The sequence below is a fragment of the Epargyreus clarus genome, unplaced genomic scaffold (assembly GCF_041222505.1).
Source record: "Epargyreus clarus isolate Ecla_fem2 unplaced genomic scaffold, WU_Ecla_fem_2.2 ptg000029l, whole genome shotgun sequence".
Taxonomy (NCBI): domain Eukaryota; kingdom Metazoa; phylum Arthropoda; class Insecta; order Lepidoptera; family Hesperiidae; genus Epargyreus; species Epargyreus clarus.
The window spans coordinates 10741996-10769322 of NW_027332235.1; the positions used below are offsets into that span (position 1 = coordinate 10741996).

The 27327-nt window shown below is 34.3% G+C and overlaps 1 protein-coding gene across 1 annotated transcript; it reads left to right on the forward strand.

Annotated features, from left to right (window-relative positions):
* The first annotated feature begins 2003 nt into the window (after positions 1-2003).
* On the forward strand, positions 2004-27167 carry pod1 (coronin). Its single transcript, XM_073089538.1, has 23 exons — positions 2004-2114; positions 2577-2959; positions 5170-5356; positions 5820-6023; positions 7569-7790; positions 8293-8420; positions 9016-9156; positions 10640-11269; positions 11918-12026; positions 12433-12549; positions 13012-13132; positions 13624-13722; positions 14052-14149; positions 14311-14424; positions 14776-15012; positions 15492-15751; positions 16210-16331; positions 16867-17005; positions 17859-17990; positions 18322-18396; positions 18775-18910; positions 19602-19717; positions 20108-27167. Exons 2-23 carry the CDS (start codon positions 2651-2653, stop codon positions 20198-20200), a joined length of 3789 nt encoding a protein of 1262 aa, XP_072945639.1. The 5' UTR covers positions 2004-2114; positions 2577-2650; the 3' UTR covers positions 20201-27167.
* The last annotated feature ends 160 nt before the right edge of the window (positions 27168-27327 follow it).

Consider the following 27327-nt stretch of genomic DNA (forward strand, 5'->3'; position numbering starts at 1 on the left):
CGAATTCTAAAAATTTATTACTAACCAAATTTTTCTTTGTCAATTATCAAGATAATTATTTAAATAACGTGAAAAAATATTTGGCCCTCAAAATATAAGGTTTTTATTAAGGCGTCCCCCCTCTCCAACATGTATCATAAACAAGGCCATGAAAAATAATTACTAACCAGCTGATTTTTTTTTTTATATTTTATGATACATGTTGGAGAGGGGGGACGCCTTAAAAAAAACCTTATATTTTGTAGGACAAATATTTTTTCACGTTATTTAGATAATTGTCTTGATAATTAATAAAAAAAAAATCGGTTAGTAATATTTTTTTTTGATTCGTCAAATCAACATATTTCATCCCTATTATTTTAGTTATAAACCACAATCGAGAACTTTCGTACGAGAATTTGTTGGGCGTCTCATTAAAACGAAGCTATTCTGGAACACTCAGCTTGATACTAATTATTTTTACATTAAGTATTAGTACTACAACTTTTAAGTGTAGGTCCGAGATGACATACCATGCAATTTGTAGGACAATGTGCATGGTAGACTATGTAAATGGTAGACAGCCAATAAAAAAAAAATCAGCTGGTTAGTAATTATTTTTCATGACCTTGTTTATGATACATGTTGGAGAGGGGGGACGCCTTAATAAAAACCTTATATTTTGTAGGACAAATATTTTTTCACGTTATTTAAATAATTATCTTGATAATTAACAAAGAAAAATTTGGTTAGTAATAAATTTTATCCTTGCTGCCCCATCAAGCTACCATTTACCAACATTGCTGTAAGGAAAAATGTTGGGCGTCTTGTCGAAACGAAGCTACTCACGAAAAATCAGCTTGTTAGTAATAAATGATGAAAACTATACTAGGGATCCTGTACCAGTAAGTTAGTGTAGCTATAAAATTGTATCAAATTGGCAAAATGTATGAAGATAATTTTAAACTACTAACGAAAACAGTGAATTTGCGATTGTGTTATGATTGTAAATAAAACTCTTGATCTGAAGTTAAAAGCTACTTATTCTTGTTCGTTCATCATCCATAATAATAATTATCACCAAAGAAACTGATTTATTGTAATACTCGCAGTAAATAAATGAATCACTTTGGATATACTTGTTGTTTTCTTTTATTGTTTTATAGTCCGCGTAAAACTGCTAGTCCGCTCTGAATATAGAAATGAATCACGTCGCCATAGCCATATGACTATACCTGCTCGCAACAACTTCAGAGTGGACTAGCAGTTTGGTGCGGACTATACTTGTTTAACCCTATTGCCATTACTTTTGAAGAACTATGTAATATACACATCAAATCTCATAACATGTTTTTGAAAATGTGGAAGTTGGGAATAAGTAGGATTATCGTGTTTAAAAGGGGGAATCACTTTAAGGATATTTTCCCGCAAAGTGCAAAATGGATAAATTAGTATAGCTGAAATTGGAAGTGTAAGTGGAAAAATTCACATTTTCCACCTTAACTATAGTCATAAAATTGTATGCGCATGATACATCAACCCTGATAGGCCCAATATAACATCCATACACTAAATATAGGCATAACTTGCACATACTAATGTATCGCGCTTAGAATTTAAATCAGTTGAAACTGATTTAAATTCTAAGCGCGATACATTCTGGTAATTGTAGATGTCGCTCGTAACCTTTCAAAAAACGTTTAGTAATTGATCATTATTTTTCAATGTATCCAAAATAGGTTTATCAAAATAATCATTTATCAGTTTATCAGAGTAAATTTAAAATATTCACTAATGTGTAAAAACTACAAATAATCGAATAAGTCTTTTATTATTAAAATTATGTTGCCCCAAAAATTTATTAACATTTACGCCTCAAATTTTGTATTCCATTTATTAGAAATTATTTATTTTAGCTTAGTTATACGATTAATAAATATCTCTCTAATAAACTAATAATTAAATTAAATTTGTATTTTTTTATTTCGATTATTTATCATTGCAAGCTGCATCGACTACGGAATTTCATTATCGATCGGTAGTTAGCCACACTAAATGTCGCTTGAATTGAAATGGCCGACGTTTAGGGGGAGTGTCTAGCAGAAATCGGATTTTAATTCACTAATTACTATAAGGTAAGTAAATAATAATATTTTGAAATCGGTGTACCATTATAAATATATTACTCAAATTTTCATATGTCCTTTACAAAGAATTCACTTGGTTTGAACCATTTCCGGCCTCAACCCGGTCAAGTTATTCAAAACAAAGTGTTTTGTGTTTAGAATATTTAGTGCGCTGGTTTATTATATCTTAGTAAGTAACCTTTTTGTTTAAAGATTTTAAAAGCTATACAATTATCTACGTGCATTTAAATCATACGTGAATAGGTTTGCGATAAAATATTTTGAACTTTATTCAGTGAGAGCAGTGTTGAATTACTTTCGTAATTTATTCCGTTCAGTCAATAGTCGTATTGGACTACGTGAAATTTGTTTCGTCAACAATAAACTGTATATTGGGCTTTCTTTCTGTGACATTTAGCGGTGCTAATTCGTATAAGGTGACAAAATTGAACAAAAGAAAAATTGTTACAGATAACCGCATCGCCTCTCGGAGGCAACTTACATTCCATTTTCAAAAGACTGATAACTTTAAAAAGTGGCTCAAGATGGCCTGGCGTTTTAAGGCCTCTAAGTATAAAAATGCGGCACCGATTGTGCCTAAGCCCGAAGCATGTATACGAGATATATGCGTCGGGTCATATCAGACTTATGGGAACAATATTTGTGCTTCGGCTGCGTTCATGGCGTTTAACTGGGAGCACGTAGGGTCGAGTATGGCGGTGTTACCATTGGACGACTGTGGAAGGAAAAGCAAGACGATGCCCTTGCTTCATGCTCATTCGGACACAATAACTGACATGGAGTTCTCTCCATTCCACGATGGACTGCTTCTGACTGGGTCCCAGGATTCCTTGGTAAGATTTTAATGCAACAATTTTGTGAATGTTTTTGAGTGTATAACTAACTAAGTGTTAACCTACATGTTGATCAGAGCATTGAATACTGTTCGCCTTTCTAATAGTAATTTCAGCAAACGAAGATATGCTTGTCCCACTTAATTTATGTTTAGATAATGGAATATTATGTTAGCTAGTATTCCTAATGACCATACACATTGTTTAACTAATGAGATTGTAGGTTTAGGTATATTAATTGTGTATACATCAATTGCTTTATAAGTGAGTCGAATAATGATTATTCTATAACAACTTTCATATAAAGCTAATTGGTCATTAATGTTAGGTAGGTACTCATGCTCATACACATTAATTAAGATTTAGAACGAAAAAATATTTTTTTTAGCTTACCGTGTATAATGTATTATATTGAGGGCTCAGCTCAAATTTTTGCAAGTTAAAATGTTAGTTCTAAATGTGAGCTCATTTGTGAAAATGAGCTTACATTTCACCTGCTGTTAAGTGGTCACTGCTGCCCATGGATATCTGTAAGGCTCTAGACAGACGGACTGCATTTCAACTGCAATCCAACCACAAATTGCAGTTCAGGTGCAGTTTGAATGCAGTTGACACAACTGCAATAGAACTGCAAACCAAATGCACAGTCCGATTGCAGCTCAATTGCAGTCATGTCAACTGCATTCAAACTGCACCTGAACTGCAATTTGCGGTTGGATTGCAGTTGAAATGCGGTCCGTCTGTCTAGAGCCTAACTATATCTGTATCTGTAACTATTCATAGAATAGATTCTGAAGTCAATAACAGAGTCATTCCTGAGGACTATTATTACCTCATGTGTAAGTTAGCTGGCATACATACCGTTTAACATGTAATGCAAAATGTGCCTCACCCAAAATAATCATGGTGGTGGTACCTCACCAGCAGAACCGTACTGACTCTACCTTTTAATATTATTAAGTCCATTTTTTGTAAATCCCTATTTAAACCAGCTGTGTACAGATTTATGCTAAGAGATTGCCAAAAAAGAAAATCTTCAGGAGTAGTCTTGTTAAAATTGGACCAAAAGATTTTTCCTTATTTAAAATCCTGCTCCTAGGTTTAAATTCCGTCTAAGGTTCAAATTTCTATGTTCAATATCATATGTTGATAATTATAAAAGTGCAGTAAAGTCCACATCCTGTTATTACCATAATGGAGTACTCTTATCTTTCCATGTAAACAATCTAATGAGCAAATGGTACAGTAAAATGTTCTTTTGTATATAAAGATTATTTAAGGAAAACAATAGATTTATGTAAGAAATATTTATTGTATGTATTGATGTATATAAATATATGTGTACCAGGCGTGCATAAGTTAACAAGTCGAAAATGCACATGTTTCATTGCAGCTGTTGTACTCTTTGTTGAGAGAGTTATATTTAAATGTACTAGTTGTGTGTGTGGTATTATGGACTTGTTAACTTACCTATATATTTACCCTATTAGTTAAAACAATCTTAATGCTTATTATATATCCATATATATGATGCAAGTGTTAGCAATCAATTCATACATTAATTAATTTATTAATTTATTAATTTAGATTTGTTATATCTCCTCCTTCTTGATTATAAATTTTCCTCTGTTTTATTAGTTTTCTTTGAAGTTGAGATTGTTAAGGCAATACAATGGTATTGTATTTTAAAACAAAATGTTATTCTTAGTAGTTAATCACAACTAGATTTGTTAAGATATAACCGTAGCAATTCTAATGAAAACATGGCACCTTCAGCATTTGTTGTCTATGTGTGGGTGTGTATTTTAAATTTTACATATACTACTTGATTCCTTCAATTAATAGTTAATATGATTTTTCCTAATACTTGTTTTACAATATTAATCCTTAACACCCACTCAAAGTTTTTGGTTAAATATTTTTGTTTTTCTTTTGACTTTAGATTGCAATTTGCCTACAAATCATTTGTGTTAAATGAAAATCAAAATAATTTTCAAAGGGTTCACCTGAATATGCATCATTAATACTTTATGCACATTGCAGTTTAACAATACTACATGACAATTTAATTTTCAGTGAAAATTAAATATTTTGTATGCAGAATTTGAAAACCAATACGTTCATTTTATAGTTACACATATAAATAGAACTTATCACATATTGTGACTGTCAAATTTTTGTACATAATAACATTGTTAATGTTATTACAGGTGAAAGTGTGGCATATTCCGCCCGAAGGTCTTAAGGAGTCTCTCTCTACTCCGGAGTGCACTCTGTCCCAGAAACAGAGAAGAGTGGAGAATGTGGGCTTCCATCCTGTGGCCGATGGGCTGATACACGTCGCGTCCGGCCACGAGCTCGCCTTGTGGGACTTGACTAAGCAGAAGGAGGCATTTGGTAAGATTGAAGTGAATTTTAATCAAATGATTGAGATTTTAAAGCTATATTTATCTAAGTTTCTTCCGGAATAGTATGTGATGAGAAACGAGTTTCGCAGTTTGCAAGATAAGCCTTACATATACGGATATACAAACAGATAGATAAATAAAAATAAAGCTAGCTATTAATAAGATGAAATTCATCTTTAACGAGGTGTGTTATTACTAGCGTCTCACCAAGTCAAGCACGTCTCAAAGCAATAGAAAATAGTTATTATTTAGAATAGATATCAAATCCCACCTTGCGAACGAAAATAAGCAAAACTTTTCACCCCTCCCTTTTACTTACGAACCTTGAATGACCCCTCGTGTCATACATTTATAACATACGAAATATATCGCGACACAAAAAAACATAACTAGTGTATCTACTATAACTCACGAAATATATTACGACTTAAAATAACATCATTTGTTTTCAGTAAACAAAGACCACTCTGAAGTGATCCAGTCCACCTCGTGGAAGAAGGACGGCCGCTTGCTGGCGACATCATGCAAGGACAAGAAGGTCCGCATCTTGGATCCGAGAGCATCCAGCCCGGTGCTGAATGTAGCCAACAGCCACCAGAATATCAAGGACAGCAGAGTTGTGTGGCTCGGTGATAATGACAGGATTCTTACTACAGGTAAGACCATTGGTTTACAATAGGTGTGTTGTAAGAGAGGGTCGCAGATTGGAAAAGTATATAGGATTGGTAAGCTATTGGAACTTAGTAATTGATTATAAAAAATCAACCAATCAGTCATTTTGCAGAAGTTTGTTAATTTTTATCATCATTTTGTACATTGGTTCATACAATTCGGTATTAATATGGATTTGAACGTAGTTGTGGTATGCACCACAGGTTTACAAACCTATTTTGTATAGTGCCCACAAAAGTGAAAATTGACAATTTCCACTTTTTGGGAAATAGTCGGTTTAAAAATGGATCATTACTATACAACAATAATTATCTGCCACTAAAATACTTTGACAAAAATATCGTCAATGGCTCTTAAAAAGCATGAAGAAATTTCCTATGGTTTGGAGTCTACATCGCGGCCTTAAGGGGGCTTTATCATCCCCTTTGAAAAACGCGTTTACGCTCTAATACTAATTTGTTACACATATACAAAAATAGGAGAATTGCGTGTCCGTTTGTTATTGTCATAGTTAATTTTAGCACTTAGAAATAGGTGTGACAGACTGAACGACTCACACCAGCCGGTGATTAGATTAGCGATATAATGATTGATTAAAACAATTCTATGTCATGTTTTATTACGATCGCGTGTGATAAGGGACCTTTTAATTAAATTATGACTCATTGTATGACGAATTTGCAAGGTTGGTCGTGAAGTCACTATTACTCGTAGATCGGCCGTAATGTGATTAGAATTTGTTTAGGTCGAATGGGAAGGATGATTGCGAAAGTATATTCGAAATTAATCCTTTTGTCATCATCATCATCATCAATCCTTTACTGTCCCACTGCTGGGCACGGGTCTCCTCTCATAACGAGAAGGATTAGGCCATAGTCTACCGCGCAGGCCAAGTGCGTATTGGTAGACTTCACATACCTTTGAGATTTTTTATAATCTCTCAGTATGTAGGTTTCCTTACGGTGTTTTCCTTCACCGTTTTAGCAAGTGATAATTAATTTCTAATACGCACATAATTTCGAAAAATCAGAAGTGCGTGCTTGGGATTTGAACCTCGGACCCCACGATCGAGAGGCAGACTTTCTTAACCACCAAGCTATCACTGCCTTTGTATATACCTCTATTCAGTCAATGATTTTATACTAATGTTATTTGTGTAAGTAGTTAAATTAATTTACATTTTGCGTAATATTTTCGTAGTTAAACCTTTTATACCATTGATGAAGTATGAATGTAGGTGTGAAAACCATCATTATAAACTAGACAAAAATCAATGATTTGATAAATAACATATTTAGAAAAGTGAATAATCCACCAAATTTATTATAATGCAAGATGTAAATAATGTGTAAATAAAACAAGTAACGAAGATTTGATAATTTCGTGTAGAAACAGTAGAAAGTTTTATCAATGAAATATAAACAATATCAAACTCATACTGAGCCTGCCTGCTTATCACAAAGTATAAATTAGAATACCCAAGAAAGTTGATTAGGAGTTCACAAAATGTAATTCAAACTTTTTTTCAGGTTTCGACTCAGCTCGTCTTCGCCAGATCATGATTCGTGATATTCGGAACTTGTCCCAAACTCAAAAAACTCTGGAGCTGGACTGTTCCACCGGCATCCTGATGCCGCTGTTTGATGCTGATACCAACATGCTCTTCCTGGCTGGGAAGGGAGACACCACCATTTTGTACCTGGAGTTGACTGACAGAGAGCCCTATCTGATTGAGGGGTTGAGACATTCTGGTAAGTGCTAAGTAATTATATCCCACAGCTAGTGTAGTGTTTAAGTAATATACACAGTTTTTTATATATATTTTTTTAAATATAAGAGTAGCGGACGGACATGCAGTCCACCTAATGGCAAGTTGCTGTCGCCCAGGGATGTCTGTAATCAACCCTAAATAAGATTTGATTCCTGCCTGAGGTCGCTCTCATATGCGCCGTTATCCCCGAGGACTACGGTGGAATGCTTCGATAAGTATGTTTTCCTTAGTAGTAAGGGTGTAGACCCTTCAAATCAGAACACAGCACCGTTTACCACTGCGTTATTAAGCAGAAATAGGTGTGGCTGTGGTGCTGCCGGAGTCAAATCATTGCTCTGAAGTTGCTGCGAGCAGGTGTAGTCATACAATTTACTATGGCGACGCGATTCATTTCTATATGCAGAGCGTAGCAGTTTTATGCGGACTATACATGAGTGAGTTTTAAGGTTATTTGAAGGTGATTTTGTTGATTTTATTCACAGGTGAGCAGACGAAGGGCGCTTGCCTGGTACCGAAGCGAGCGTTACGCGTGATGGAGGGCGAAGTGAACCGAGTGTTGCAGCTCGCCGGCAGCTCCGTCGTGCCCATCATGTACCAAGTGCCCAGGAAGGTAATCATCACATAATATCTTATCTTAATATTCTTCTTAGTGGATTCCTCATGACTGAGGGTCGTGACCATCAAGAACAGCCTTATTAATGATGCCCTTCCTTGTAGTGCGATTCTGTACTATTTCCATGGTTTTCCTAACAACATCTGTCCAATGGGTTGGTGATCTCCGTATCTTAATATACAGGCAATTTTAATAAACTAAAGTTGCGTCATTAGACAGGTGTAAAGTATTTGTTACCGTGGTTGTATATGCTATTCTTTGAAACCAATTTTTTCCAGTTTTGTATGGTTGGTTCCAGCTTGAAAGACAGGATAGATAGGTAGTGTCTGATAGGTAGTGCAGTTTATGAGGTTTAAAAAAAAACTGTTAGGACAAACCATCTGTTTGACAAACCCACTGTTTATATCACTTGTTTAATAACAAAATATACATAACACAGTATGAGTGTAAAGCAAACTAAAGATCCACCATTTTGTATTACAATCATTTTTGCAACAATTTATTATGAAATGGCTGATATTTTAAAACTACCGACCAACCTGTCTATCTTATATATTTGAATTTGACCTTTATTTTCATACACTTGTTCCAGAGCTACCGCGACTACCACGCGGACTTGTACCCGGACACCGCGGGCTGTGTGACGTACCTCAGCGCGCCGATGTGGCTCGACAACCACGACTACCCCGTGCCGAACATCTCGCTGCACCCCGACGCTAACAACTGCACTCAGGTGAGTGTGTCTTTTGTACTGTAATGTCTGGTTATATAGGAAAAGTAACTTAAATGTGTGAGTAAATTATTCATACCCTTACCATGAGTTTTTACGTTTTGACAAATAGGACTGTATTGGTATTTGTTTACGTATTTGCCCATACAATTTCCAATCAGCGCCCCTAGCGGATTGTATCAGATCTATAGTGTCAGAAATGTCTAAATTGACAAAATGGCGCATTATGTTTTGTCTCTCTTTTTTGCGTACATGTGAGGTAGACAAAAAGACTTGAACACTTACTTATTGTTACATTTACTCAGTCTACTAAGCAAACGGACCAGAATAATGGATTGAGTAAGCGTAACGTAAAATTATGGGATGTTTTGAAAACTTATGGTAAGGGTACACATAGCTTATAGTTTACTATAAGATCCGGTTTACATGGGAAAAGATTAAATTTAATTATGTGAGCGAGCAAATTATGTATATGCAAGTCAATTGGGACAAAATGTGTGCTCCGATTCGAACGATACATTGCAATGTATCTCGCGAAATATATCTAAGGGTGTTCGTTAAAGCTGGTGTGGGTGCCAGTGCGTGCAATAAGCAGTATGTAGTGGCGACGTTCAACTGATGAATATGGGTCAGCGCCCACACGCGAGCCTACTATACTAGTATAGCGTCACCATACTAGTATGATGCGCAGTGGGCTCCGGGTTCGATCCCCGGTTAGATAGATACCTAAATGATAAATTTATATTTCAGCTCTGGTATAAGCGTTTGTTAAGTACTGGCTCGCGTTTGAGAAACTTTTTTTGGGCCTTCTAGGCTTAATACAATATTTTTGGGGTTGAGATACGTTATGCTAAATCCGTCATTTTATGTGTGTGTGTGTGTAGTTTTATAAAACTTTTTTGTAGCGTTTGACATATTTTAATATCAGTCGTAGCCATTGGGGTCTTGGAGGTACAAATGGATGTACGGAAAGAATACGTGTGACATTAATTTTATTTTACAATATTATTCTAGAGGGCCTCAAATAACCGTACTGATTAATTAAATAGAATTCTGTCCATTACTTATTAATGATATCTTCTTCCTTTATTAATTTAAGATTGTTAATTTCTGTTTTAATTATTAATCAGTAGTTTGCATGGTGGGTCGTTTTAATTAATTTTATTTTGCGTAGTTTTTTTATTTATATTTTATCGTTTATTATATAATCGTGAAGTGTGTAGTTGTGCTGTTTTTCAGTGTTGTTTTTTTAATTTTCGTTTGGTTTTAATTTTTTTACCGGCTTTTTAATGTTTTGTTTATGTGGTGTTTAGTTAGTGGGTGAAATGTTTATTTTGGTTTAACGTAAGTATAGCTTTGGTTTATGATTTTATTTTTATTTTATTTTTTATATTTGTTGCTTTTTTAATAATTGGTAGTTTAATACAATTTGAATACTGAAAGTTGGTTAGGAAGGTGGTGAGAAATTTTATTTTTTATTTTCTAGGTTCACCGGGGAAATTTGGAAGAAATGGTCAAAGAGATTATGGCTATGCCACTTCCAAAGAAAGATAACAAACCTCAAATCGTTCAATCAGTAGAAGAACCAGTGAAACCAGCGTCCAAACCTCAACCACCACCAGAACCGAAAGAAGAAGACCGCATCGACTTCGTCAATGTTAAAGACATGATAAAGGGCATGGAGAGGAACAAGAATTTGGAGCCGAAAGACTACAACCGAGAAACTAACGGCTTCCATAAGAAAATCACCGACAACGGACATGATAAATGCGATGATACTGACTCTGAGAAGACCGAATTTGTCTGCGAAAAGACCGAGAAGACTGTAGAAATCACCGAGAAGACCGTAGAAAAAATCGAGAAGACCGTAGAAAAAATCGAAAAGACCGAGAGATTCGTTGACAATCACGAAAGGTCGTTGGAGAAAACTGAAAGCTCTGATTCGTCGGAATCCCTTTCAAGGAGTAACAGTTTGATAAACGGTACCCCTGTTCAGGCGCCTAAGCCTCTGCCAAGGTCTTCGATCTCGGAACCAGGGGCCGGTGAGGAACTGCATGAGGCTCCTAAACCCAAGCCACGAACAACATCAGTAACAGTCTCTACGGGAGGTTATAAGGTAACAGTAGTGTGGTTGGTGTGATAGATTTGTGTTTTAATTTGAGTTGAAGAGAAGAAGAGTGTTTTATATGTTTTTTTATGAATGTTTTAATTTTAACATGGTCACTTTTGTATATTGTAGTTTTTTAGGTACTTATATGTTGTTGTTTTTTTTATTAGAAATACTTATTACTTATTATGTTTTGGTTAGGACTTGTTAAAAGATCCATATTTTATTTTCAAAATTATTCCTGACTATTTCAAATTTCTATTTTGAGCATGCCAGATTTGTTACAGCATAAAAAAGTAAATAAAACAATCCTATAAATCAGAATCTTTTGTATGGTTTCGATTTGAACACGTTAACATAACCCATACCTTAATTCGGAAATCAGCCAACTTCACTTTTTGATATTAAATGGCGTTGAACGAAATAAAAATAAATAAAAAAGACATTTTGACAAAAAGTGGAGTTGGCTGATGTGCGAATTAAGGTATTGATATGTACACAATATTATTCTATGAAATTTTATGCTTCTACAGTGAGTTTTATTTTGCATAATTATGTATTTGTGTTTATCCTAATATGACTTCTATTAGTAATTTTATTTTGTTTGATATTTACATTCTACATTAACATGAAACTTTATTGCGGTAATGTTCACAGCCCCGCTTAGGACCAAAGCCGTTCTCAGCATCCACTGGCAGTGAAGAGTTCTCCTTCGACAAAGTGTTCTCTGTTCCCGCTGTGCCTGGGATGGTCAAATCTGATTCTGGTTAGTATTAAACATACAACTATTATTTAAAAAAAACTTTAAATGGAATGATTCTTCTTTCTTTTGGTATTCAGTCTGGCTGAAACTACAAGACTTCATTAATATGAATGAAGAAGAATGCAGAGGATGTTTTTTGAGCGTATGTCTCATTCTTTGGTACATTCTATAGCCGAAGTGGCTCGACTGAATTTGACGTATGAGTTTTTGGATTCGAATAATTAAAGATGTGTAATCTTATAGTTATCATTGTTTTTCATAGTTTTCTATCACACTTAACTGTAAAAATATATTTTTCTATTAATTATACCTTATTATGTATTATTTCATTTCATGTGTCTCTAATCGTTTAGGTCAATAATTATGCATGTAATTGTTTTTTATTTTAATATAATTATGTGTTTTCTAGCGTCGTCCCCAGTGGCGCCCTCTGCGGGCACTCCGGTGGCGCCGCCTGCCGGCCGCGACGACGACAAGCATAAGAGTCTCTCGCCCACTAGCGATGTTGAAGTTGCGCCTAATAAGGGTAGGTTTCAAACAATACACAGCAGTTTTGGCCTCTATATTATATTTCTTTACTGGCTCTGGTGAAGTGTGTTAAGTTTCTGTGTGTTCATGGTTGAAATGTGTGGGAAATTCTGAATTGACTTTAATTAATCTCAAGTCTTATGGGTGTTATGAATTGTCACTTAAAAAATAAACTAAAACTTCGTATGGAAATTACATGCTCGGGTTAAGTATCAATGATGCACCTAGATGAGAAAAGAAGGTGAGGTTAAGTCCAAATGGAATGCTCAAACGTTAAGTTCATACTTAATTATGATTTTAGCATTTTCCATTCTCGTCGTGGGTTGATGACAGTTATTGTGCATATATATTTTTTTCGCTAGCATGATAGATTGATAATAATTTATATTGGATTATTATGATAAATGAAATTTTTACATACCTTAATTATTATATTTAATCTATTTTGTTTTATCAACAGAAGAATACACCAATGGCAAGTCTGACACGAGTTTAGAAGAGGAAGTCAACTCGTCGGATTCGGGCTACAGGCCCAAGACGCCAAGCACTGCCGAAAGGCGAAAAATGTTCGAAAATACTGAGTAAGTGGTTATTTATTTATTTATTATTATGGTGCATACTATACAATTTCATAGTGGTTGGTGAGTCTGTGCTGTAAAACGTGTAAAAAGGCAAGGTAGTTTTCTTATGTGTGTGATTAATCGGCGATAATAGATTTTTGAATTAACGTGTTTTTTTTTTTTTTAAATCTTTAAATGTAAAAAATCTTTTTTATGATAATTCCTGGGACAAAACAAAAGTGAAATTAAGTGAATGATTATTTTCTTTTTGAAATTATTGTTCTATGTAGAGTTAAATTGGCTTGTATTTTTACGTTGTTTGGAATAATAAATAATGGAAATAAAAGGTTGTAACATACATCTACACCATGTAATGTGGTGAAACCCTAAGACGAAACTGAACTTTATCACAGTAGCATTATTGCAAATCCATAACTACTCACGAGTCATCAATCAAACACTGCTTGTACTTGTAAAGTGTAACAAATATTTATGGAATGTTGGTTGTACAGCGGTGCCCAGTCGATAGCGGAGCGTCGTAAGGCGTACGAGGTTCGATCCGTCAGCGTCGCTGTGGAGAGCGACACGCCCGCTTCGCCCGCGCCGCTACGGTATATAACCTTGTTTAAAATATCCTAACATTGATAGTAACAAAGACTTGAGATCACATGGTTACTATTGTACTTTGATTAAAAACAATACGGCATTACATTTGGATTAGGGTCGATGCGTCGTCGCAATTTATAGTAAATAAATTTGCATTTGTACTCTAATCAGTACAGACATGACACGACACGACATCTTATATAGTTATTCAAAAGTAGCGACGTCCCAATTTATAATTTTATTTTAATTAGAAAGTAGTAGAAATGGAGCGACATCACGACATCATATTTTTACTATTTACTCCATTGAATTATGGTTTATTTTGTAATTATAGGCGCAGGGATTCCCTGAAATCGCGCAAGAGCCCGGACCGTGAGGAGAAACGTGCCTCCGTTCCTAATGTTACTACCAAGAGAACTTCCACTGTGTTTGGTAAGTATTATTGTTATAGTAATATTAAATATTGCATACGTAAAATAAATAAAAAACACCATAGTTTGTTTCTTAGTTGTACAACCTTTCGTAAAGCTGAGTGTTGTATTTTTTGGTAGGTTAACAAATATATGTACTCATTTATTTATGTGTGATTCTAGGTAAGGTATCGAAGTTCCGACATTTGAAAGGAACACCCGGCCACAAGTCCACACATGTTGAGAACATTAAGAATATCAGCCGACAGATTTCTGGCGAATGCAATGGATTTTATGGTAAGGATTCCAGTAAATTTTAGAGAATTCTGTATAATATACCTGAGTTATCTTTCAATTTACTGAATTTAATTAATTTCATATACTTTTACTTTTATTCGTTCTAGGTAGATAAGATTTTATTCGATTTTAGTTTCATACAATTTTAACTGACTTGTATTTTGTTGTCAAACTATTTCATTATATTCCATAACATTTAATATAATTCTCATATCATTTCAACTAATTCCACGGTATGGGATGCTATTTCATGTCATGACTATTGATTGACCTATAGTTATTTCATGATACCATTACATAACTATTGAGTGACCTACGATTTATCGACTAACCTAATCCAACTTAATCCAGCGAACGGTAAGCGTTGCGCGGTGCCAGTGAGCGCAGGCGGTGGTGGTGGTCGTGTGGCGGTTATCGAGCTCCCGAGCGGCGCCACCCCCGTGTCTAAAGCCACCCCCGTGATCCACCCCCCCGCGCTGCTGCACCCCGCGCCGCTGCAGGACTGGGCGTGGGACCCCTTCCGCGACAGCCGGCTCATAGTGGCTTGCGATGATGGGTTGTTGCGCGAGTGGATCATACCTGAGAACGGTGAGTTGGTCTGAGTATATTTTAGAGATAAGTGAAGAATGATGAATGAATAAGTGCTTTATGGGATCACAATGATATCTTGTAATATATAGATATGATATCTTCTTCTGTGTAATGTTGATAAAAATCGTTTTATATAAGTTTTAGAAATAAAGTCTAAATAAATATTTCTAAAGGACTGAAGGAGGGAACAAATTGAATGTGATTGAAGGAATTTACAATGAATTATATATGTGCGCGGGGATAATTTGAGTGATTCTTAGAACTGAACACATTTAAAATTATAAGGTGTTGGTGATAGATAGCGCCATGCGTAACAGATCGTTGGAAAGGAAAAAAGAAAGTCTGGTTATGGTGGCAATGATTGAAAAACTTCAACAAATCATTTCATCTTCTTCTTTTGTGTATTCCTTAATAATTCAAATTAATGTAAAAAAATAACAACAATAATTAAATTAACTATTGTTCCATATAAACAGGTCTTCAAGAATCAACCAACGAGCCGAACCGTACATTCTCAGCGCATCCGGACAAGATCTACATAATTCGCTTCCACCCGACCGCATCCGACCTCCTTACCACCGCGGCCCATGACCTCACTGTCAAGATCTGGGACCTCAGTCAGGATGTACCCACGGCGGATATCATCTTGACCGGTCACACGGACCAGATATTTGCTTTGGACTGGTCGCCGTGTGGGGAGTACTTGGCTACTGTGTGCAAGGATGGACTTATTAGGGTATGTTATCTATTCGTTTGTTAATTTTCTTGGTACAACCTGGTGTCTAAACAGTTATATTAAAATCGTATGGACTACTCTGGCTTTTAACATTTAATTGTACTGTGTGAAGTTGGACTAGGGTAAAAAATACCGTCCGGCTCATAGGACCATTCATTGGTATCTTGAATACAAAAATGGTGACGTTATGTATATCCATAACTTATGGAATATAAAGTTTGTTGCCATTATCTTTGTCTAACCATAAAAAAGGAATCAGTTATTTTCAGTACAAATAAAAGGAAAATTATAAAAACCATTTTTTACGTTGTTTTGTATTATTCATATATATTGTATATTTATATTATTTGTATTTATATATTTACATTTATATTGTATATGTATATTTGTATATATATTGTACATATATTTTATATTCTATTTTATTCTATAGTCTATAAATACGACCTCTTTAACAGATATACAAGCCTCGATCGTCGACGGAACCTATCCGAAGCGGGCCGGGCCCGGTGGGCAGCCGCGGCGCCAGGATTGTATGGGCACTTCAAGCTACGCATCTAGTCGTTACTGGATTTGACAAGTAAGTACAAATACATTGTGTATTCACACAATATGTATTCAAAACTAAAGCCCGCTCCACATTGTCGCGAGAATCTCGCGAGAACGCGAGAAAAGCACGAGAAACTAGAAAATGTGGAGCCCATAAGAATCGGGCTTTTCTCGCGTTCTCGCGAGAATGTGGAGCGGGCTTAATCTAATATATCTGTAACTATAATCTGTTTTAAATCAAGTACAAAAGTAGCTCTTTCAAAGTCGGCGATGACTTACCGCCGTGGATTTGTTGCAAATTACGTCAATAAGCGTCGTTCATAGATAAATATACTTGCTTTAAATGGTAATTTATTTTGTCCATGGCTATTATGTGTTTTATAATGACCTATTATTAGGTTTAAGTTGTAGGTTTAGGACACCTGAAACTGTGTCTTATGTAGATCAGAGAGACACTCGAAGAAATCTCTGTACCTCATATTCCTGACAAAGAATATTTACCAATTAAAACTCAATTTGCATGTTTTCTTAAAGTCACATATTTACATATTGTGTTAATTTCACAGAGTGTCAGAGCGTCAGATCCTGCTATACAAGGCTTCGGACCTGTCCGCGCCTGTCTGTACCGTTGGGCTGGACGTGTCGCCCGCCATACTACAGATTCACATCGACCATGACTCTGGCACCCTTTTCCTTACTGGACGGGTAAGATTTTAACATTTTAACATATTCAAATGATGATCCTTATAAGCGACACTTTCAGATAACATAATAATATAGGGTATGTTAGGGTATGGTAAATAGATTTTTTTAAATTACATAATGGAAATTGAGTTTTATAAAAAAAATGTCATGTACTTACACCTTCCTAAAAGGCCATCTTTTTCTTGAAAATGTTAGTCTCTATTATATGTCCACAAGCGGCTATGATTGGTATGTCGCCCCAGGCGAGTATCCTTACTAATATTATAAATCCGAAAGTAACTCTGTCTGTCTGTCTGGTTGTCTCTTCTTCACGCCCAAACCACTGAACCGATTTTAATGAAATTTCGTACAAAGATAGTGTGAGACCCGAGAAAGGACATAGGATACTTTTTATCCCGGAAATCCTACGGGAACTAGGGATGGCGATCTAAGATCGATTAATCGGAGAATCGATCTTTTGGAACCAAAACATCGATTATTTTAATCGTTATTAGTAAGGATTGAATGGTAAACTATGCATTTGATCAAGTGATGATCTTTAGCAAAGTTGAAGGTACGAATTTTCAGTTTTATGTATGTTAGTATGTTATATTATTTTCTTTTAAACGCGGGCGAAGCCGCGAGCAGCAGTAATTAATAAGTTAATATTGGATGTTTGTAGACACTGGTCTTATATTTCCTTGACTCTGTATACTAGTTAGTTTTTTCCAAATGCAATTTTAAGTAAAAAAAAAGTTCTAAGGTATGTGAAGTCTACCAAGTCGCACTTAGCCAACGCGGTGGACCTAATTCTTCTCCTATTCTGAGCGAAGACTTGTGCCTAACAGTTAATGATGTGTAACGTTGTCCCCAGGGCGACTCGACGATATACTGCTACGAGGTGTCGAGCGAGGCGCCGCAGCTGTGCGCGCTGTCGCACCACCGCGCCGCCACGCTGCACCAGGGCATCTGCTATCTGCACAAGAACCTCGTCGCCGTTGAAAAGGTACCGTTACTTATGATTTATTTTGTCTTCCAGGAGCCCATGACGTGTTTTGGAGGCTAATTTAATGGCTTCTGAATAGTTGACCTAAGATTTTTCATCTAGGAAGATGGTAGAATCCTCTGGAGGTACGACTGTTACATCTGTATCTGTTTAATATCAGCAGTGTTACTGTTAAGTGCTCATCTATTCTGCTTAAAGGTTGTGGTAAACAAGACATATTTAACTGTGGGATTTCACTTCAATCCTCAGAAATGGCGATGCGTCTATGATTTACATTACACTCGGTATATTACTGGTTATTATAATATTATAAGTGGCTTATCATTTTCAGGTGGAGTTCGCGCGAGCACTGAGACTGACTAATGGAAATATCGAACCACTCTCCTTCACAGTACCTAGGATAAAGGTAAGTTAATAAAACAATTAAATGCAATAAATATAGGAAATGAAATAAATAAGAATGCTATTAGAACATAGAAGTTACGTGTGACATTTATAAAAATGTACAAAAATTTAATGAATAAAATTAACAAATAAATAAATTAATTAATATTATTCATTTCTAGTATTTTCTGCTAATAAATTGTAAAATATTAACTTATTCTTGGTGTAAATTGTAATTAATAAAAAAACCCTCTTTCATAGCCCTTTGCGTTTGCGCACATGTATATAATATTGTATTATAATTTAATTAAGAATTTATTTACATTGTTTTTACATTTTATTTGTATTTATATACATTATGTATTTAAGAATAGTATTACAGATTTAATTATATTTCCAGAGCGAATTATTCCAAGACGACCTCTTCCCGCCAACCTTGGTGACGTGGGAGCCGTGGCTGACCGGGAAGGAATGGTTGTCCGGCAAGAATGTTACTCCCAAAATAGTTAGCTTGCAACCGCCAGGCATGGAGCCACGTATGTTTATAATTTTTAACTAATATTCTTAAATAAAAAGATAGGTTTTTTTAAACTTTGGAGTTGTAAATAACCATGCAATTTACCTGATTATTGATTTACTTCCACACGTGGACATCTTTAACCAACTCCATATAGGACAGGGGTACTGTTGGGGGTTTGATGTGGACTGTATTAAAAGCTTTGTTGATTTTGGAGGCAGAATCTTTTATTATTTACTCGGACACGTACAGGCTTAGTTATGGTGGCGAGCGGAAGAGAACCCGCGGTGTTGCCACATGACCGCTATATTTACAATTTCGTTGGTGTTGCTAACAGTACTACCTAAAGCCGATCACAGACGCATTGTCATTTCTGAGGCCTCAGATGGTCACTTTTTATGTAAACCAGCTGGCACCCACATCTTTCTATCGAAAAGTAAAACTACTTTACGCTAAAAATATGTGTGGTTTTTGGTACTTCCGATTGGTGCCACTACCTTTCAAAAGCTTACTATCTTTAGTTACCTTAGTTCTCGCCATATAATTTTGAATAATTTGTATCATGCTGCGCATTTTGAGTATATTAAAATTAGCCCTATAAGTCCTTTCAGCATTGTTCGCCAATCCATATAGTTTTAAATTTTGCTATCCCGACCCACTTGAAGAATTCACCAAGTATAGTAGGGTAAATAACGTTATTGTTCATCCAGTGTCAGCACACACGACTCAGTCGCCGGGCTCGCGGGAGACTAAACCGGCGCAGAAGCCGAAGCCCGATCTGATCAAGTCCCACGTACCCATGGACCCTAAACAGCAGCAGGATAGTGTGAGTATCAAATAGTCACTTTGAATTTAGTGGGTAGGATGTGAAGTCACGCCAAACTAATAAAGGTTAGGTTTGTTTAAGCTTTGTATTGATGAAAGACATATTTACAGAACTAGGAAAGAAATATTGCTTTTTTGACCCCACACCTACAGCTTGTATAACAATGAAAAATATGTTTAAAATGTTATAATTGGAACAAATTTTGGAATTTTTGTTCTAGTTAAGTTACGATCAATAATTCACTGAAATATTTTTGTTTACGCGAAATTTTGAGAAATCGAATGTACTGGAATGAATTCCTTTCTAATTTATTTATTTTTAATAATTAATTGTTATAAAATATAATATGAATGAAAAAATGTTTTTAACTTAAATTAATTATTATCACAGATAATGAAAGCGATGTCCGCTAAAGTGACCGTTAACTTGAAACTGGAACAGGACAGTATGGAGGGCGTCGACGAATCCGAATGGGACCAGTGAGCACTGCAATTATACCCAAATACCTCTAGTTTAAGGTCCAATCGCATACAACGGAACAATACAACATATACGTGTTAGTATACATTCGTAAAGACATTTACAAATATACAAATACACGCGAGAACATAACCTTTTCTTACCGATCGGGTAATTACTTGGTCGAAAAACTAATCCTTTTAATATATTGGCTAAATGCGGCTATGCGTCGCCGTGGTATAGTCTTATATTAATTGTTAGTGAAGTAAATACTTTAATAGGGACTTTAGTATGAAAATACTTGTATACAACGGTATTTTATATTTAAAGCCAAATTAGCGCGTGAGTACGTGTGACTGACAATTTTTGTTATAATCGATCATGAGGTATTTAAAACCGCGAAAATCACAATTTATTTATGAAATTGTTTAATAATTTGGAACTAGGAAATTTTAAAATGAGATACTCGTAAATTAGGTATGCAGGGATGCAATAACTAAACAGCTGCTTACTCTTGGTCTCTTAATTCACACAGTTTATTTATGGATTATATTAGGAATTAATTACAATTTGCTGTAATGAGGCATTTTGAAATACTATTATTTTCCTATATAATAATAGACCGTAAATTGGATGCGATATCTCACTGATTTTTCGAAAAAGAGACAGAGTTCCAGGCTCATTTACATGCCTCATTTTCTGCCTTTTTGATATAAATAAAATTATTATATTGGTAATAGTATGTAACGACATATGTCGATAATTGCTCTCAGTAGTTCATTATTAATCATTTATTTATATATATAAAAAATAAGCCATACCAATGAGTCGAGGACCCTGTTTTAAAGTCACCTATTTACAGGTTTTACAAAAACATTGAAGCAATATCAAAAATAAATGATATTGAATTATTATCCATTTAAATGCGTCATCTATAAATTCACGTACGTTCGACATTTATCCACTGTACGTCCGTTGTACGCACTCGTGCGTTGTAAAACGATCACGTGATCATGGCGTTTAGGCAAAATAAACTTTCGTCTACTCTTAGGATCTTTTTATAGTAACTTTTAGTATGAGATCTGACTGCGTCATTTACGCGTTTATCTGATATTTATCAAAATTTTATAGACATTTAAAAATATGACTACAAGTAATTTAGATTCAAATTACTATTGTTTCACTTCTGTTGACTGTATTTCTCTATTAATATTTGTCTATAAAAATATTTTCTATATAAATCAGATGAACATAACATCACGCAGTTGGCTCTTAGACTATGCGAATATTACACTTTAAGGGTAGAATATAGTCTATCCGGCTCACGTCCCTATCCATAAACACTAGACTTAACATATAATTATTTAATCTAGGAACTCTAGACGTAATCTAGCTATTTACGTAACTTTGATATCCAACCCTCCTATCTTATGACAGAACTGTAATGGTATTTTATAGATCTTTTTTCAATAAGGGCTTCAGCACACATGCTACTTTTAGCTACGGCGATCGATGGTTTACGTCTGTTATTCATAATCAATCTATCGAATGTTTGCCTACCAAAGATTTATATTGGACAATTACGTCATACTACAAGTTGTTAAATTTTGATCTGTGGTAGGTAAGGTTTGGATAGATTGAGTATTAATATTGGATGGTAGTAGTTTTTCGAAAGCCTTCCCGATATTTGGAACCGGTGGAGACTTCTTTTAGTAGCACAATGTGGCATTAATTCTGTCGCAAAAACGCGATGCAACATGCTAAAAGTACCATGTTTGCCAAGCCCTTATCCGATACATATACAATTAGATCACATTTAAAGGCACTTACACATTTATTTTACGATTAGTCGAGTTATTAATGGCCTTAGTCTAAAATTATTAATACGTAGGATATGTAATATGGCTGCCACTGAGAATATTTCTTCCCGAGGCTAGGAGAGTTCTGGTTCTACCAAGCTTCCTTAGAGTTTGTAGTGTGGTGTGTGAAAACTATAAGAATGGTGCAATTTTTCCCTATATACCCCTTTTAGCGAATGTACTTTTTATTATAAAGTTTTTATGATATTATCTTGCAATACTTACATGTGTTAGTTGTATGAAATTTTACTCTTGGCATATTTCATTCCAAGTATGTATGCTTTTTCAGCGATATCTTTAATGTAGTTAGTGTACTACACATACATATTTAAGTAACATCAAGTAGTTAAAATTATTATGGGTTTTAAAATTTGAAGTATTCCATGGTTCACTTTGATCTCGTATAAAGGAGTATTTATGTAGCTAATATGTTTATAAAAATCGTACAGATTTTCAACGAAAAATTAAGTCTTGCAAGCAATAAACAATTTTTAACTAAATATTTGGTTATCAGTATTATATAGTATCATTGAGATCTGAATATAATTTATTAAAAGATCCATCAAATCCGACAACTAGGTTTAATGCAACGAAGAATATTAAATGAAACATCAAACGAAAATAAATGAAACACTTACTATTATATTCCTATTAAATGATAAATATTCAGGAATCCAGCGCAAGATAAATATGACTAAATGAAAAATTGTTCACCGATTGTTCAAATTATATGTGAAAGTTGAAAAATTGCTAAGTATTTATTTTTATTTTCTGAAATAATCGAATTTTTGTTTTAAATAATTTCTAAGATCTCGTCAATTTGACCAAATGCTTTCCGTGACTATTGTATGCTCATTACGATGCTCATTTGATGTCATATTATTTAATTAGAATGTCGGTATATTTATAATGGTAATCGTTATATAGATCACAGTTTCGGTTAAGTTTCATTTATTGCTCTTAACGCTGTTTGAACAACATTTAAATGTTCATTTAATTCTCATGATTCATTTATTTAATATTTAAATTAAAACCTATTTATTTATTTGAGATTAAAAAGATGGCAAGTTACTTTTGGACAAAGCCGGCGTTCATTTGACATTCCTAAGTTTTGCCATAAAATTGCATTTATTTATACATTGCACTTACTCATATTTAATGAATTTGTATACATATGACTCGTATAACATGTAGGTAAGGGAATATAGGGTACTCCTATTCATTAGGGAATTGACATTTTACTATACATATAAATGTAATCATTATATTTCTATAGTCTTCAGTATAAAGTTAGTTGCATATGCATACTGATGAGAAATAAATGAAACTTCTTTTTCATTATTGATTATTTGAAACGCACACATTTCTTTGGACTTTGACTATTAAACACGAAATATTATTTTCCATATACAATTATTTAAAGAACATAAAATTGTTTAAATACACACGAAACATTTTTCATTTAATTCTCATTGAGTATATTTATATTAAATGTAATAAATGAAAGCGTTTAGTACCGCTAGTTGATGCCATACAAACATCACTTTTTGCTCAAAACGCCAAAGAATTTATGTTTACATTTGTACTCAACTGTTTATTTAGAGTTTATTCAATTGAAAGAGTTAAATTTGTATATGTTTAAATGAAATAATAATACATTTAATTGTGTAATTACTGGCTATGATAACCACTTCAATAGAATTGGTGAGATTTAAATGAAATCGAAAGTTTTAACTTTTAACTTTGAAACAGGTTTTTTGATTTACATGCTGGTTTTAAAAGGACTGTGGTAAGCCAATAAACCATTATATTCGATTTAAAATATCCATAATGGGTAGACATAAGGATGTCAAGTAGTTTATTAAGAAATTAACAATGAGAAACCGTTATATTTGCACTATTTTGAGGATAGACTTCGTTCAGGAGTTCTGAATCTATCAATGGAAACAAGTGCAACACAAAAACGAATTAATAATTAAATAGCGCCATTAAAAGCATGGTTCTATTTTTAAGAAAATGTTAATATCCAAAAAGTTTTTAAAATGTCGTGAACTATATTCACTGCTCATATTGTTTCAAACGAAATATAAATTAGATTTTTTTTTGTTAAACTAGTTAGTCGAATTGCTATTTTTCTTTATCGGCTGATAAGATTTGTTTGTTGGCTTACTCGCGTCCTTTAAAAGCTCCTTTTTGTGCATTATGTACTTTTTATTTTGAGATGAACTAAATTCAAGGCTGCAATAATTTGTATGTAATACATTCTATACTGATTTTTACCGGTTATCCGAAGTCATACCGTTATAGACTTAATTAAAATTATATAATTGTGTGACGCAGCCAGGAAGTCTTCTTGATCGCATATATATTGCAAAATTATAATAAAACTCAATGAATTTAAAGTTTACACTCTTAACAATTATATTGACATGTTTCCTTTATATATTACATAATATGAATTCTGTGTAAAATTTATACTATTGGTTATATTAGGTATAATGTAAGCGAATCTCGTGGCATTTTCTAGTATAAGTAATGTTATTATTTTGTAAACATGTGCTTTCATTTAATTTGTGACTATACGCAAATGGTTAGTTCTAATTTTGTTTGTATAAAATGGGCGATGAATATGCGCATCTAGGGATTCGTGCTATCTCTGTCGCACACCCGTGTACGTACGCACGTGCGAGCAGGACGCCAACAAGCCCGTAAAGCGACGTATACGCTTTCGTATTACTTAAAGCATTATTATAATTATGTATAGATGTAATTATATTCGCTAGTCAAAAGTTATTCTTTAAATGGAAACTCCTTGAAGATATTTTGAATTATTACTTTAAGAATAAGGTTCATTTTCGTTTTCATTTCAAGCTTTAGGTTGTATTTTAGCCATAGACGGTCGATGGTAAGATATTGGTTTGGTGTGGAATAGAAAGCATTTGCATCGTGCATATTATTATAAATTATTCATTCTTGCGTGTACTTTTATACGACAGAATTTTCTTTTTTGTTTCATAGACATTTATTATTGCCAAAAAGAATTTCCTCTTGATTTTTTGTGTCAATGAGTCAATGATACAAACGCAATTTCGTATTGTGTCTTTCATTATAAATTAATTGATTAATTCTCGTCACATTCACAAGTCCTACTGCTGGGCTTTGGTACCTTAATGAGAGTGAAAGTTCATGTTACACCAGCCTGTTCGAATAATTTCTATACACCAAACCAGTCTTACGAGACACCGTCACCACAACTACTGCACACTATGTCATATCAAAAGCTATAAGCGATCACGATATTGTAAGCGCGCACCAATGATCACCACAGTGAATAAATGTAGGTAATATTATACAATAATATTAATTAACGTATGTATAATAATATTTAATGAACAGGCATTCAAATAGGGATCCTATTGTAGAACCCGTGGTGGTTCGATTTGAAAGGCACATTCGCTATACTTTTTCTGCCTATTAACAGTAGTGTTTAGCGCTGCTGTGTTCTGGTTTGAAGGGTGTGGCATGGGAGAGGCATTCCAGCTTAATCCTCAGGGGTAGCGGCGCATCTGTGGCCGACCTCGGGTATATCTAATCCTATCTGGGGTTGATTACGGATGTCCATGGGCGGCAGTGACCACTTACCATTAGGTGGATTGCATGCTCGTCTGCTACTCCTATTTTAAAACAGCTATACTGTCTGTCAACAACAAGTTGTTTAATAAAGAACTTAGTAAAAGTAATGTTAAATATTATTGTACATGCGATTACTTATTTCACAAGCTCAACACTTATTGTAATCTATATGGTAAGGTACTATGTATTTTAAACTCTAATGTATCGATGATAATTATTTTCTTTTTTCATTACTCTGATGATATTAAGCACTAGAATGTTTGGTGTAGCGATCTTTTATACATTCTTCAGATTTTTTTATATTGACATTTTACGGATATTACAAAACGGTATTCTACATTTATAGTGTGTGTGTGTCTTTCTAAGTTATAAAATCAATTTAAATGATGAAATATTGTACCAAGTTCAGATAGAACGTATGAAATATGGTATTATAACCTAAATGTAAAAATAGTACGAATTTGTAGGAGTTATTTTTTGCAATTTGCAATGAATCAAGAAGATTAGTTCTGGATTTAGAAGTCGAGTAAAAAAAAATTTGCGTAAAAGCGTAGAGTTTTAAATTATTGTAAGACACCGTTATAATACTTTATCTGGATGTAAGAGGATCGCTGCACCAATCACAGTAAAGCACAAATCGTTTAATACTTGACATTTGCTCTCTTATGATCTTACCCCGTACCAAAGTTGTGAAATGACAATAAGTGCGTCAAAAAACACTCCCTTGCTTATTATTTTATTCGAAAATTTACTAATCGGTAAATTTATGAGAACAACGGTATAAAAGAAGGGAAAGAGACAACGCAATACATTAGTAATTTCGTCTCTCTCTGCAAATCTTTGTACCAATGTTCGCTTGTTTGTAGGCAAATGTCCAGTTTAACTAATTTTTTAAATATATTATTATGTATCGTCATGGTATAATTGCTCCAACATTGGAAATATTGGTGCCAACACTGTTTGTGATTATTTTGAATATTTATGTAGAACATTGGTGTTAACTTTGGCTAATAGGCGACACGTTTTTGCTGATAGAAACTACCCAACTTACTACCCCCTCTTTTTGGATTTGCAATAATTTTGAGAATTTGCATGTGTATAAAACATTTTAAAGCACTTACTAGGGTGATGTGGGTTGTGGGTGCTACAACACAAACACCCAGTCTCAGCAACCAATTTATACATAGTTTATATTGTCTGCCCGGTAATCGAACCTGGGACTGCGAGGGATACAGGCCATTAGAGTTACATAATATGTCTTTAAATATGTTTATTATCTTTAAAAATGTACGAAAAGTTTTGGGACGATGTGTAGTTTCTATCAGTAAGAATATAAATGAAACAATATGTAAACAAAACAAACGAACCTCGATTGTGTGAGTGCATGTAGTATTGTATTTTTGGATGTTGTAAACCTACGGATATCCCTAGCGGTAAGGTTCAATATTTGGAGATATTTTTATTATTTTGCATTTTTTTATTAAACTCTTGCTAAATTATTGTGCATTTTCATTTTTTCATCCTTTTTACTACACATATTAGATGATAATAAAGTTTGAAGGTGGTGGGGAACCCTTTGTGGTTCGACTCCGACAGCACCACCGCCACACCTATTTCTGCCTAATAACAGCAGTGTAAGGCGCTGCTGTGTTCCGGTTT

Excerpts from the sequence above, each read along its gene's own strand:
- pod1 (XM_073089538.1), top strand. The coding sequence starts at position 2,651 with ATGGCCTGGCGTTTTAAGGCCTCTAAGTATAAAAATGCGGCACCGATT. Across the intron at positions 8,421-9,015 it reads TGTACCAAGTGCCCAGGAAG|AGCTACCGCGACTACCACGC; the intron begins GTAATCATCACA and ends CACTTGTTCCAG. Across the intron at positions 18,911-19,601 it reads ACCGCCAGGCATGGAGCCAC|TGTCAGCACACACGACTCAG; the intron begins GTATGTTTATAA and ends TTGTTCATCCAG.